A 15132-nucleotide genomic window follows, 5' to 3' on the forward strand; every position below is an offset into this window, starting at 1 on the left:
CAGTTTACCCGTGAGAAGTTCGATTCTACAAGATCAAAGTAGAAATGTAAAAATGTGTTTGGTCAATGCAGAATCTGATTTCTTTGGATCAGGCAGCAATATATATATTAATTTAAAAATTAGGTTTCACATTTATCCGTTTTAAAAAAAAACACTTTTTGGTGTTATCTTCTAAATGTTTGAATGTTTTCCCATTTAAATTTGTTACATCACACTTTGGATCGTATATTCCATGCTTCCTGTGAATTGTTGTTTGTCAATGACTGTGCCCTTGTTCACATTATGATCTTCAAAGGATCATGGACTATTTTTAAAAGCGGCTGACGACAATGGCTTAACCATCAGCTTAAGGAAGACAGGGATATCCCACCAACCACCAAAGTCTGACTATACCAAACTTATGATAACTACGAGCACAACACTGGGATGTAGATAACTTGGACTATTTTGGAAGCACAATCTCCTTGAATATGGACATACGAAATAGGAGAAGTAGGCCATTCAGCTCCTCGAACCTGCACTGCTATACAATAAGATTATGGCTAATCTGTTTGTGTTTCAAATTCTGCTTTCCAATCAATCCCCGATAATCTATGATTCCCTTGACTAACGAGAATCTATCTCTGCCTTAAAAATATTCAATGCCCCTGCCTCCTGAGGCAGAGATTCAAGAGTCGTACAATCCTCCTTTGCTCACCCAACCCTACCTAGTAACCTAACCTGCACATCTCTGTCCACTCGGGGGCAAGTAGTATTCTGCACATCTTTGAACCGTGGGAGGAAACCGGAGCACCCGGAGGAAACCCACGCAGACACTGGGAGAATGCATAAACTCCACACAGACAGTCACCAAGGCTGGAATTGAACCTGAATTCCCAGTACTGTGAGGCAGCAGTGCTAATCACTGTGCCACCATGGTCTTAAATTTGCAACAAAACTTGCTGTGTACAAAACTGCGGCAATACCTACATTCCTCCTGCCTGTGAGCCAATTGGAGGACAAATGCCCAGCATAGAGGTACTTAAAACAGTAAAAATGTTGGAATTGAAGCACTCATCATCAAAGTACAGTTCAGATGGAGTGGACCATATAGCATGTACGACTGATTATAAAATCCTTAAGGCACAATAACTTAAACTTGGACACATCTGCTAGATAGGCCGACTAAAGCTCAAGAATTCCTTGATAGCGAGCCTCAGGAGGTCTGGCAAGCCCACCACAGACTGGGAGAAAAATGCACAAGAACTACTTCAGGAGTCATTTTAAGTAGTGGCATTGTTTCCTTCAAACAGCAAATGACAAGCACAAGTTTGAAAGATTGACAAGTCCCAACAAAATCAACAATTCATCCTTGCCCACATTATGGAAAACCATGCAGATATGCAATTGGGTTCCACAGCCACTTGAATGCACAACTCTATGTGTGAAATAAATGGCCATCTTTAATAACAAAAGGAAACAGATAACAATATATTCAGTTGCCCAAGTTGAAGGTTGTTAATGTAGTTATACAGTTTTATCTGCTTGCTTGGGAATGCGCAGTGAAAAGCTCAAGGTTATTCCTTGGCTAGGGTTAGAGGAGCTGCTAGAAGAGATTCACCAGGGAGGGGGCTAAGATTATAGGAGTGGTCTACAAGAATTGAGTGAACATGTGGCCTGTCGTTTAAGTGTCAGCCCAGGTCTGACTTCAGTTGGAATGTATAACTATTACTAGCAAAAAGTACCCATTATTTCTCGCTGGTTGCCTAACCTTATATGTAGTCCATGCTCTGATTGGCAGATAGATTGTAGCTATGAGGAGAGATTGGATAGGTTGGGGTTATTTGCCTTGGAACAAAGAAAGCTAAGGGTGACTTAATTGAGGTGTGGAAAATTATGAGGAGAAGAGATATAGTGGAGAATTCCAGAACCTGGGGATATAGATTCAAGATAAGTGGCAGAAGGTGTAGACAGGACATGCAGAATAACTTTTTTCACAAGCGGGTAGTAGGAGTCTGGTATTCGCTGCCCAAGTTGGTGATGGAGCAGAGACCCTAAACTCTTTTAAAAAGTACTTGGATCTACACTTTTAAGTGCTCTAAGCTACAGGTTTTGTGGACCAGATGCAGAAAGGTGGGATTAGACAGGGCACCTGGATATTCTCAGGCTGGCATGAGCCCAAATGGCCTCCTTCTGTAATTTAATTTTCTATGATTCTATATCTTACTGAGACTTTGTCCACTCTGTGAGAGGTGTTGGTTTCAGGCACAAGATAATTCCCATAAATATCTAGGGAAGACTAAAAAAGCAGGTTTGGAGATTGACCCACATAACTTCACCTACAGAAGAATCCACAAATGCACATACATCATGCTGGACAATTTCAGAACATTTTTATAGCATCATTCAAGACTCAGGACTTTTCAAAGGGTTTTGCAGTCAACAAAGATGGTGCTGGTAACACTGTTGGCACAAGGGTACACTCCTACACATATTCTGATTAAGTATCAGCCTCTAGTGATTGTGGACAGAAGTCTTGAGGACCAGAAGAGCTCCCATTGAGCTTGCCATGTTCTTTTACTTATCTGCTGCTGCCCAGTAGTCACACGCTTACGAATTTTGTTCATCGTAGGAGGGTTTAACGCTTTTTAAAAAAAATAAAAGACAATGCAACTTCAAGCAAAAGAAGTCACAATGCTGAAAGTAAAACACATGCTAGTATAGTGCCCACCAAACAAGATTTTCTGAACAGCTATGTACATGGAGAGACATGCAAAATATAATAGCAGACTCATCTCAGGAAAAAGGCAATTGGTCCAATAGTGCACTGCAGTAGATAATCAAATTAATCATTTGTACTGCTTCTCTAATTAAATATCATACTTCTTAGTCCTCATTTACATTTAGGGACCTTGTCTATCTCCATTAATTTCCTGTACATTTTTTAAATGGTGCACAAGACTCATCAAATGTTTTCTTCCAATCTCTTTCAACTGGAATTACATATTCCACTCTACATCGATCTTGCTATCACAGCCAGATTCAAAACAGAGAATGGAAAAACTACAGCTGCAAACCTATTATTTTCACATAACACTCTACCACTAACCTGTCCTATAAAACGGTGTGTTTGATATGCTTACGGTTAACTTTCACAAGCAGAATTAAGCAACTAGTTTCCCCAGAATTTACACTTCTGGCTACACTTGGCACATTCCTTACATTTGTAGTTATGCCAGCAGAAAACTAACCAGAGTCTTTCCAAGGTCAAGCGGAATTTAAGCTAAGCTACAGTATACTGCCAATTTTACCTTGGTGCAATTTCCATCTACACATAAATGACTGTTACTCATGGGTATAGTTTTGATCTGATTCCAGAGTACATAAAACACGGGATCCATCTTATAACAGTTCTGAGTTTAGGAGTGCAGTATAACTTCAGCCAGCGGAAGTGAAAGTGGTCATGGACTTTATCAGGGAAAACTGCCGGTTGAGAAAGTGGTTTTGTGCCTTGGGCATCTGGTTTGCTTCTGAAATGGGCAAATTAAAGAGGTGAGAGGAGAAAAGAAAAACAATGGACTAGATTCTCCGTTTCTGAGGCTAAGGGCCAGAGCCAACGGAGAATCAGTGGGCTTCCACAATGGGAAAATCGGCACAGATCCCTCATCGGCCACCCCCAACCACTTCCCCTAGCCCTAGCAGAACCCCCGCCCAGTCAGCGGCACGGATCTCGGCCGAGTTGCGGCACTGGACACTGTCCTCAGCCGGCATGCCAGGTTCCAGACAGCTGGGACCACACGCGGCCCGCGCTGTCGGGAACTTGGCCCATCGGAACGGAACATCGTGGGTGGGCCAGATGATGACACGCGAACGGCGCTTTGGCTGCGCGAATCCCGATGACGCCGATTTGGAGGGGGCGGAGTATCGTGAACTGGCAGCAAACCACCGCCTGCCCTGATTCCGGCGTCATAAGCCATTCTCTGCCCGATTGCCATTCCCAATTTCGGTGTCGGGCTACGGACAATCCCCCCAATGTGTAGCAATTTAGCATTAGTTAGACTACTGGATTACTGGGAATGTATTCCCAGTGACCATTAATGATGTTGCATCGAAAACGTTCCTTCAAAGCGTGAATCAGTGCAATCAATTTCATAAATAGGTTTTCCACAATTTTAATGTGGTTTAGAATCAGAACTTATTGTGCACTTGTTCGGCCAGATATTGGAATTTAAAAAAAAGCACTCCTGTTTTGGAACTGAAATGAGTAGTAATTTTATATTTTCTGTATAAGGTATCAACAGAAATAGTTTCCTTGTATTTCTGATTGTAGTGCTTTGCTGTTAATTTTCTACCCATTATACGCCTTTATTCACAAGGCTGAATAGGCAGCATGAACAGCTAGGGTGAATGTTGTGTATACTGTGTACAAGCAGCAGTAAATCAAAGTCTAATTTGTCCCTCATCATCAGTCACATTGTTTTTTGTTATGCTTTCTGAATAATGCTCGAGGCGAGTTGAGTTGAAACTCTGTGTGGAAAAGGGCATCAATGCAAGATCTGCAAGTTCTTGTACAATAAGAACATAAGACATAGGAGCAGAATTAGGCTACTCAGCCCATCGAGTCTGCTCTGCCATTCAATCATGGCTGATATTTTTCTCATCCCCATTCTCCTGCCTTCTCCCCAAAACCCCTGATCCCCTTATTGATCAAAAACCTATCTATCTCTGTCTTAAAGACACTCAGTAATTTGGCCTCCACAACCTTCTGCGGCAAAGAGTTCCACAGATTCACCACCCTCTGGCTAAAGAAATTCCTCCTCATCTCTGTTTAAAGGATCATCCCTTTAGTCTGAGAATGTGTCCTCTGCTTCTAGTTTTTCCCATAAGTGGAAACATCCTCACCACGTCACACTTTATCCAGGCCTCGCAGTATCTTGTAAGTTTCAATAAGATCCCCCCCTCATCCTTCTAAACTCCAACATGTACAGACCCAGAGTCCTCAACCGTTCCTCATACGACATGCTCTTCATTCCAAGGATCATTCTTGTGAACTTCCTCTGGACCCTTTCCCAGGCCAGCATATCTTTCCTGAGATACGGAGCCCAAAACTGCTCACAATACTCCAAATGGATCTGACCAGAGCCTTATATCGCCTCAGAGGTACATCCCTGGTCTTGTATTCTACCCCTCTCACCACGAATGTTAACATTGCATTTGCCCTCCTAACTGCCGACTGATCCTGCACATTAACCTTAAGAGAATCGTGAATAAAGACTCCCAAGTTCCTTTGTGCTTCTGCTTTCATAAGCATCTCCCCATTCAGAAAATAGTCTATGCCTCCATTTCTCCTTCCAAAGTGCATAACCTCACACTTTTCCACATTGGATTCCATCTGCCACTTCGTTGCCCATTCTCCTAACCTGTCCAAGTCCTTCTGCAGCCCACCTGCTTCCTCAATACTACCTGCCCCTCTACACATCTTTGTATCAGCTGCAAACTTAGCAACAGTGCCCTCAGTTCCTTCTTCCAGATCATTAATGTATTATTGTGAAAAGATGTGGTGCCAGCACCAACCCAAGGCGCACCATTAGTCACCAGCTGCCATCCTGAAAAAGACCCCTTTATCCTCACTCTCTGCCTTCTGTCAATCAGCCTATCTTCCATCCATGCCAGGATCTTACCCTTAACACCATGGGCTCTTAAACTTATTTAAGTCTCCTACGTGGCACCTTGGCAAAGGCCTTCTGGAAATCTAAATAAATCACATCACTGGTTCTCCTCTGTCTAACGTCTTGTTATCTCCTCAAGAACTCGAACAAATTTTTCAGACATGACCTCTGCTTCAGGAAGCCGTGCTGACTCAGTCCTATTTTATCATGCACTTCCAAGTACTCCGCGATCTCATCTTTTATACAATGTATGTATGTCTATTGCATCTACAGAAGTGTAAGACATACATTTTAATGCTAGAGCAGATTAATATTCTAATCACTAGTTTAGAATTCAATAAAATTAAATATTGAACATCTCCCCTGCTGCATTCATGGACAGCTCTATGCCAGAGAAAATTAAATTTTCTTGACTGAGACTCACTCAGGCATTTTTATCTTTTTCCATATCTGACTTATGGAAAAGAGACTGGCCACGACTGCATGTGATTCAAGCAGATTAGTTGCTAGAATGATCAAGAAACAGGGTGGCATCATTGGGACTAACCATGAGCTGAACTGTCTCATTTGCGCCATGTAAAATCACCATGAAGGCTCGGATAAAAAAGTGTTGCATGAAGTAAATTCCAAGCAGGAAAGACTCTAAATCTCCCTTTACTTGAAACACCAGCGTTTCTAATTGTAAAATTCACGCATCAACAACACACCCTTGGAAATAGGGCTGTAAGGGAATTAGTATGTAGGGTGTGAACTTGCCACCATCTTCTTAGACAGTTTAGGCCCAAATCAGGCAGGATCCACTCTAATCTATGCAAACCAGAGTCCCATGGCATAAGTAGGATTCCAATACCATTTTAATAGACAACTAGACAGAACATGTGTTGTGGATATTATGTGGAGTAAAACTTGGCAGTACTGTAAAAAATGCCAAATTCTTTCTTGGGACAAAGAACAACATTGACTGCAATCACTCAGGCTATCCTCCATCTCCAAACGCAAATTATGACCTGCCTTCCTCCAGGCAAGGCTGAATGACATTGTGCCAGAGTTAGCAAGCTACATTGGACAGCCATTTGTGATGTGCAGCTTGCCACTGTTGACACAACTGGATGGCTGGCTGGCGCACACAGCTGCCTCGGCCTTCTAATTGTTATCTATTCCATTAAATGGAAGATAATGTTAAGAAGAAACTTCTCAGGATTGATGAAGATGAAGAGGAACAGCTGATCAACCCAAAAAGACCTTTCAATTTCCTTCCAATGGTAGAAACCAGTTGTTTCTCCAACGATACTAGGTTCTTTATCTGGAAACCCGTTTCACGCGTTGATCATTTGATGTTGAAGACTTTCTGTCATGAGCCACAATTTTCCGTTTTTTTATTAAACTATAGGCCATGGCTGAAAACATCTCTACAGACCAAGCTGGCTGAGTTCTAAAGGACATAGCTGCAATACTGGGTTCTGCAACAGGTGGTGAAGAAACCAACAAAAGGGAAAAATATACGTGACCCCATTCTCATCAACCCACCTACCACAGACGTATCTGTCCACAGTAGGATTGACCACCGCATAGTCCTTCTGGAGATGAAGTCCCGTCTTCACATTGAGGACAGTGTGCGGCACTATTATTGTCCTAAATGGAATAGTTCAAAACATATCTAGCAATTCAAGACTGGCCATCCACAAGGCACTGTGGGCCATCAACAACAGCCGCATTGTACTCAACACACTGTAACTTTGTGGCCAGCATATCCACCACTCACCATTACCACCAAGTCAGGGGATCAGCCTGGTTCAATGAGGAGTGTAGGAAAGCATGCCGGGAGCAGCACCAGGCATGCCTAAAAATGAGGCATCGACCTGGTGAGGCTACAACAAAGGACAACTTGCGTTCCGAACTGCATAAGCACAAATGATAAATGGAGCTAAGAGACCCCAAAATCCAACAGATAAGGACTAAGCTCTGCAGTCCTGCCACATTATTCGTGAAAGGTGGTGGACTATTAAACAACTCACTGGATGACGCGGCTCTACAAATCTCCGTAACTCAACACATTAATACAAAAGATAAAGCAGAAGCATTTGCAATCACCTTCAGCTAGAAGTGACCTGAGTAGATGATCCATCTCGGCCTCAATCGGAAGTCCCCAGCATCCCAGATGCCAGTCCTCAGCAATTCAATTCACTTCACAAAATATCAAGGAAAGGCTGAAGGTATTGGATACTGCAAAGGCTATAGGCCCTGACAGTTTTTCAGCAATAGTACTGAAGACTTGCGTTGCAGAACTCACCACACCCCTAGCCAAGCTGTTCCAGTGCAACTACAACACTGGTATCTACCCGGTGATGTGAAAAATTGCCCATGTCCTGTGCAGAAAAAGCAAGACAATTCCAATATGGCCAATCCCAACCCATCGGTCGTACTATTGATCATCAGTAAAGCGAAGGAGCAAGTTAACAGTGCTATCCAGTGGATGTGCTCAGCAATAATCTGCTCACAGACACTCAGTTTGGATTCTGCCAGGGTGATTCAACTCCTGACAACATTATAGTCTTGGTCCAAACATGGACAAAAGAGCTGAACTTAAGAAATGAGGTCAAAATGACTGCGCTGGACATCAAGGCAGCATTTGGTCGAATATGGCCTCAAGGGGCCCTAGCAAAAGTGGAGTAAATGAAAATCAGGAGAGAAACTCTCCACTAGTCGTCATATCTAGCACAAGGGAAGATGGCCGTGGTTGTTGGGAGGTTAACCATCTCAGTTCCAGGACATCACTGCAGGAGTTCCTCAGGGTAGTGGCTTACACCCAACCATCTTCAGTTGCTTCATCAATGACTTTCCCTCCATAAGGTCACAAGTGATGATTGCAACATGTTCAGCACCATTTGCAACTCTTCAGATACTAAAGCAGTCAATGTACAAATCCAGCAAAATCTGAATAATATCCAGGCTAGGGACAACAAGTTGCAAGTAACATTCATACTACACAGGTGCCAGGCAATGACTATCTCAACAAGAGAGAATCTAACCATCTTCCCTTGGCATTCAATGGTATTACCATCACTGAACCCCCTACTATCAACACTCTGGGGATTATCATTGACTTGAAACTGAACTGGACTAGCTATATAAATGCCATGGCTTCAAGAGCAGGTCAGAAGCTAGGAATCCAGTGGTGAGCAACTCACCTCTTGACTCCCCAAAGACAGTCCACCAATTTTAAGGCCATGTCAGGAACTTGATGGAATATTCTTAAATTGCTTGTTTTAGTGCAGCTCCAACAACACTCAGAAACTGTACACCATCCAGGACAAAGCAGCTTGCTTGATTGGCACCCCATCCACAAACATTAACTCCCTCCACCAGAGAAACACATGGTAGCAGTGGGTACCATCTATAAGTTTCCCTGCAGGAACACACAAAGCCTCCTGCAGCACCTTCCAAAGCCAAGACCGCTACCATTGACAAGGACAAGGGCAACAGACACATGGGAAATACTTCCACCTGGAAGTTCACCTCCAAGTCACCCACCACCCTGACTTGGAAATATATCACCGTTCCTTCATTGTCGCTGGGTCAAAATCTTGGAACTCGTTCCCTAACAGCGCTGTAGGTGTATCTATGCCACTTGACCTGCAGTAATTCAAGGCAGCAGCTAATCACCACATTCTCAAGGGCAATTAGGGCTGGGCATCAAATGCTGGCCTAGTCAGCGACACACACATCCCAAGGACACATTTTTTAAAACGCTCCTTATCATACGCAGTTTTTTGTTTTCTCGTTCTGAATGAACAGTGTCCTCACTGTTAATTGTTTAGTTTACCTCTCAGTCACTTCTTTAATGGCAGGAAAGCTTGTTTCTCAAATAATTTCTTATAATTCAGTTCTCTGATGTTATAGATCAATCTTCTCGCCCTTCTCTGAATTTCCACCAAGCTATCAATGTTTTTCTTGGTTATGTTATTCAGCATTCTACTTGCTATACCAATTGCTGTTCTTCAGCACCCAAATGCATCGGGCATCAACAGTAATTGAGAATCTTAACATTATTCATACTTATGTTGTCCAGTTTCTTGTGATGTACTCTGCCATATCAAATTTTATTTGCCATTGACCTGGCAACTTATATGCGACAAGGCCCCATTATATTTGCAATTGTCAAGGAAGGCTCCTGATCTGATATAAAAAGAAAGTTGGCAAAAGCTGATATTTAATTTTGCATACCCACATTAAAATCTAACAGCTTTGTAGTCACCAAAATGTGCTCATTATGGTGCCTTGTATTTAATAAACTGTTACCTTGGCCAGCGTCTCCTTGTGCTGCACCTGCTGTATCACTAATAAAGCCTGAATAAACATCATCACAGGATAAGGAGGACTTGATAGAGCAGGGCTGTTGTGTCTGCACTGCCTGAGATTGAGAAAGTTCGGGTGTTTCGCAGCTGCATGGGTCACCTTGGGGTGTAGAAATTGTGTAATTATCTGTATGAAGATCTGCAATAGGAAAGAGAGTGCATTAAGTATCTGAACGATTCCACAATATTGAGAAAATTACAAAATCATCAAGATGGTTCACCATATCAAAGATAGATTAAGCTAAACTTCTGCACAAGAAAAGCCCTTTTACTCCATTTGGCCATCCATTACAGATAGCTCCTGAAGAAGGAATTAGGTTTTAGACAAGAGAAGTATTGATACCTGGTCACATTCATCAGGGTATACAGTTCTTTGCAGAGGTTAATAGAATATTAATGTTTTTAAGTTAAAACATTTTGATTCTTGACTGATGACTGTTCAATCGAATGTGTGCACTCACTTATATTGGAAGCCTTATTCTTCAGTGACTGCACTAATGGATTTAGTAGCTTGCAAGCTTTTAGTTTGTTCTTGCTGGCTCTCCTTCGTCTGCCTGTAGGTGGCACAGCTTGCAAGAATCCTAAAGCTGTAGGTAAAGGCTTCCCTAAGCGTCGGTATAATTCCTCGATTTCATGCCTTTGATGAACTTGAAGTTCTGAGATCTCTTTCATGTGTCTAGGAGAAGGGAATTAAAATTTATCATATTTTAAACTTTATAACACAAAATCGCATGAATTATTGCTAAGTTGGTTAACTATAAAGAAGGTTTTGTTAATTGAGTGTTTAATTGCATAAATCAATGCAGACTGAAAGGAAATTACTTGTACACGTGCAGATTAACCTGCAGAAGTTGATGAGTGCATCAATTTCCCACATAATTACAGCATGCTAATTTATTCTTTGTGCATCACGAATTTAACTTTTTTCTATTTTTTGTATTAATTGACTGTGTTATTTTCAAATATACAGACTAATAATTTATCAAAGCAGACAATGTATACTTGAACCCAAATATGAACAAACACACTTTTCTCGCAGTGTCTGTAGTTCTTTTTTCATGTCAGCATCTTCAAATTCAGAGTCATTGTCACTGCTCATATAAGATGACTGGGAAGGAGATGCAGAATTAATAGTAATGCTTGGAGGTGCTGCTGATTGGCCATGTGCAACTTCAGTATTCTGCCCACCAGTTTTCAACAATGTAGTTGATTTCCTTGGTAAAGGAAACTCTCCAGTTGTGCTCATCTGATTGCAAATAACTGATGTTTGAATAATGTTCCGTTCTGCATTGAATGATTCATCAGAGTCCGAAGATGGATGACTGCAAAGCATAACTTCCACAGGAACAGAGGTTTGAGTTCGAGTAATCAAAGGCTTTAAATCAGGGCTCGGAAGCAATTCATTTGTATAAAGCTCAGGAGGTGCAGAATATCTGTTGCGACACGGATATTTTAAAGTCACTTCATCTTTCGTACTGATAACTGAAAATCTGCCAATAGTGTTGATTCTTGTAATGGACAGCAACTTATTTTCCATTTTTTCTCTCTTTGGGTCACTTTCGCCATTTGCTAAAGATGGACAGAATAAATTTTCTCCAGGTGGATCTGGTGCTTCATTTGGCTTAGCTTCATATTTTGCATAATGGTCAATTTTATTAACGATGTCCTGAGATGTTGGAACAACCTGAAATAAATTAGTGAACAATCTTATTCACAAGATCAGAACCATTCTTTAGAGTGGGTCTCTGACACACTCGCATGCTTTACTATAATAATGCTTGTTTCATGCAATTTTCTGAATAAATGCAACACACCGTGCAACACTTGCTAACCCATTTTATATATAATAATTTCCTCTTTTCCCCTATGAGCTACTTGTTATCAGATATTGTTACTTCCAGGAATACAGACAAGTTCAAAGTTTATTTCATTTAGGCCTCATTGAATTAAGCAAGCTGGTTGACAGACACCTTTATTTGGAAGATGAAGGAATTCTTTTTCTGTTGTTCTGAAATCAATCTTTCTCAGGATTAATTATGCTTTATCTCTGAGAAATAGATCTGTCAAGTGACAAATACTTAAAAATAATTAACCCTATAATATATTTTCATCAACCTTTAATAAAAGAGAAACCAGTGCATTTAATATTTTTATCTGTTAAAGGTCTGTCCATTCTCTCTTCAGTAATTCTCTTCCAAGCAGCTGGAAATGAGCACCTGTAATCTTTCATTTGTTTTTGATGTGACTATATATTGCACTGATAATCTGGGAAAATATATCCGAGTCAGATGTCCATCTGCACAGCTGATCAGTTAACACAAAACTCTGCAACCACCCTTTTTTAAACACAGCATGGACAATCAAAACAAAATATTGATTGATTTCCTACATGGAAACAAAACCAGTTACAGATTACCTGAAAAGGGGAAGGAGCGCGAGGGAAGGACAGGGAAGAGAGAAAGCGAGAGGATGAGTGTGCAAGTATATGCATGCGTGCATGTGAGACAAGGGTTGATTGAGGAGAGCACATAAGCACGATGTCAGTAGGAAGATGGGTGGAACAGAGGGTGTGGGGTACAGTGGTTGATGAAGATAGGTGCTATGGATTAAGGGGAACTGGTGAATGTATTGTACTTGGATTTCCAGAAGTATTTGATAAGGTACTACAGCAAGGTTACGGCGGAAAATAAAAACTCATGGTGTAGGGGGGATACCATATTAACATAGATAAATTGGCTAGCTAACAGGAAACAGAGTAGACGTAAACTGGTATGTTTCTGATTGGCAGGGTGTGCCACAGGGATCAATGCTGCTGCATCAACTTATTTTTACAATTTATTTAACTGACTTGGATGAAAGCGCTGAAGGTTACTAAATTTGCTGATGTCACAAAGATAGGTAGGAAAGTAAGTCGTGAAGAGGACATAAGGAGGCTACAAAAGGATATAGAGAGGCTAACTGAATGGGCAAATGAAGTATAAAGTGAAATTGTAATTGCCCGTTTTGTCAGGAAGAATAAAAAAATATCTAATGGTGAGAGATTGCACAGCTCTGAGATTCAGAGGGAACCTAGGTGTCCCAGTGCATTAATCACAGGTACAGCAAGTAAATAATTAGGAAAGCTAATAAAATGTTGTTTACTGCAAGGGAATGAAACATAAAGTAGGGAGGTTGTGCCTCGGTTGTACAGGACACTGATGAGATCTATTCTGGTGTACTATGTACAGTATTAATCTGCTTATTTGAGGATGGATGTAAATGTGTTAGCAGTTCAGAAAAGGTTGACAAAACAAATGCCAGGAATGGACATGTTGCCTTTTGAGGAAAGGTTGGACATATTATGCTTGTATTCTCTGGAGATTAAAAAAAGAGTATGAGGTGACTTATTTGAAAAATACAAGATCTTGAGGGGTCATAACAGGGCGGATGTGGAGAAGATGTTTCCTCCTTACGGGAGGATCTAGAATTAGGGGTCACTGTTTAAAATAATCGGTCACCCAATTAAGAGAGAGATGAGGAGAATTATTTCTCTTGAGGGCAGTCTTTGGAACTCACTTCTTCAAGAGGCAGTGGAAGCAGAACCTTTGAATATTTTTAAGGCAGAGGTAGATAGATTCTTGATAAACAGGTGGGTGAAAGGTTATTATGGGTGGGTGGGACATTACAATCAGATTAGCCATGATCTTACTGAATGGCAGAGTGGGGTTAAGGAACTGAGTGATCTATTCCTTCTTCAAATTCACATGTTCATACGGCTACTGGAAGTGGCATCCAACACCAATGGGCAAGGGGCTGTACAGGAGAGAACAGCTTCATAGTTAGAGGAACAGACATAGATTTCTGTAACCATCATTTAAAGTGCTACAAGATGTGCTGATCCCTAGTGTCAGTGTAAAGGACATCATGGAGAGGGTGTAGAATACTCTGCACAGGGAGGGAAGTGAGCCAGAGGTTAAGGTGCACTTTGGTACAACAAACAATACAAAGATGGCTGGTATTGAGGTTCAACAATCAGATATTCAGGAGCTAGGGAGAAAGCTGCAAAGTAGGAAATGGAAGGTAGAAAACTCTAGCTTACTCCAAGTGCCATGTCCTAGCCAGAGTAGAAATAGGAAGATAGGGAGGATCAATATGTAGCTTGAAGCATAATGCAGAAGGGTGGGCATCAGATTCTTCTGGCACTGGAATCAGTTTTGGGACTGAAGGTATCTATCCAAAAGGGACAGGTTTCACCTCAACAGGGCTGGAACCAAAATTATTGCAGGGATGCTTATCAGTGTGCTTTAGTGTTTAAACTAAATTGGCTGGGGGATGGGCACCAGCATATAGAAGTAGAAAAGAGGAAGAAGTTGCATAAAGTGAGTGTCTTGGACAGAACTAGAGAAGTAAGTAACACAATATTAGTTAGGACTGGACTAAGGAAGACTACGACGAATGCAAAAACAGGATTACAATGCACGTACATAAACACACAATGTGGTGAATGAGATTGGTGAGCAAAAAGCGCCAGTAGCAGTCTAGGAATATGGTGTTGAGGCATTAATGGAAATGTGAAAAATGGTGAGGCTTGGACACTCAATATGGCAGGATACAAAGTGCTCAAAAAGACAGAGATGGAAGCAGGCAGCACGATGGCACAGTGGCTAGCATGGCGCCGAGGATCCGTGTTTGATCCTGGCTCCTGGTCACTGACCATGTGGAGCTTGCACATTCTCCCAGTCTCTGCGTGGGTCTCACCCCAACAACCCGAAAAGATGTGCAGGGTAGGTAGATTGGCCACGCAAAATTGCCCCTTAATTGGAAAAAAAGAATCGTGTAATCTAAAAAAAAAGAGAAGATGGAAGAAAAGAGGGAAGAGTAGCAATAATGAATAGGAAAGACATTTGGGCATTAAAGTAGAATTACCTTCAGGGGGCAAGGACAAAGTCCACTTGGTTCAGAGTTGAGAATCAGAAAAACTAAAATTGAGCTACTTGGGGTGTTCTTTAGGCTCTTAATAGAGAGAGATAGAGGAACAAATCGACAAGGGTAATCACAGACATGCACAGGAACTACAGATTGATGATACAGGGGGACTTTATCCCAATAGTTTTTTGGGAAACTAATAGGGCAAGAGGGAAAAATTCCTG

At 41.5% G+C, this 15132-nt stretch overlaps 1 protein-coding gene across 1 annotated transcript in view; it reads right to left on the reverse strand.

Moving 5' to 3' along the window:
• Window positions 1–15132, reverse strand: part of wnk2 (WNK lysine deficient protein kinase 2) — a 296693-nt gene that overhangs the window by 28750 nt on the left and 252811 nt on the right. Inside the window, 3 exon segments of the mRNA XM_038812754.1 lie at window positions 9948–10142; window positions 10465–10679; window positions 11032–11687. Coding sequence (XP_038668682.1) covers window positions 9948–10142; window positions 10465–10679; window positions 11032–11687 — 1066 coding nt within the window.

Source organism: Scyliorhinus canicula, chromosome 11 (assembly GCF_902713615.1).
Source record: "Scyliorhinus canicula chromosome 11, sScyCan1.1, whole genome shotgun sequence".
Taxonomy (NCBI): Eukaryota; Metazoa; Chordata; class Chondrichthyes; order Carcharhiniformes; family Scyliorhinidae; genus Scyliorhinus; species Scyliorhinus canicula.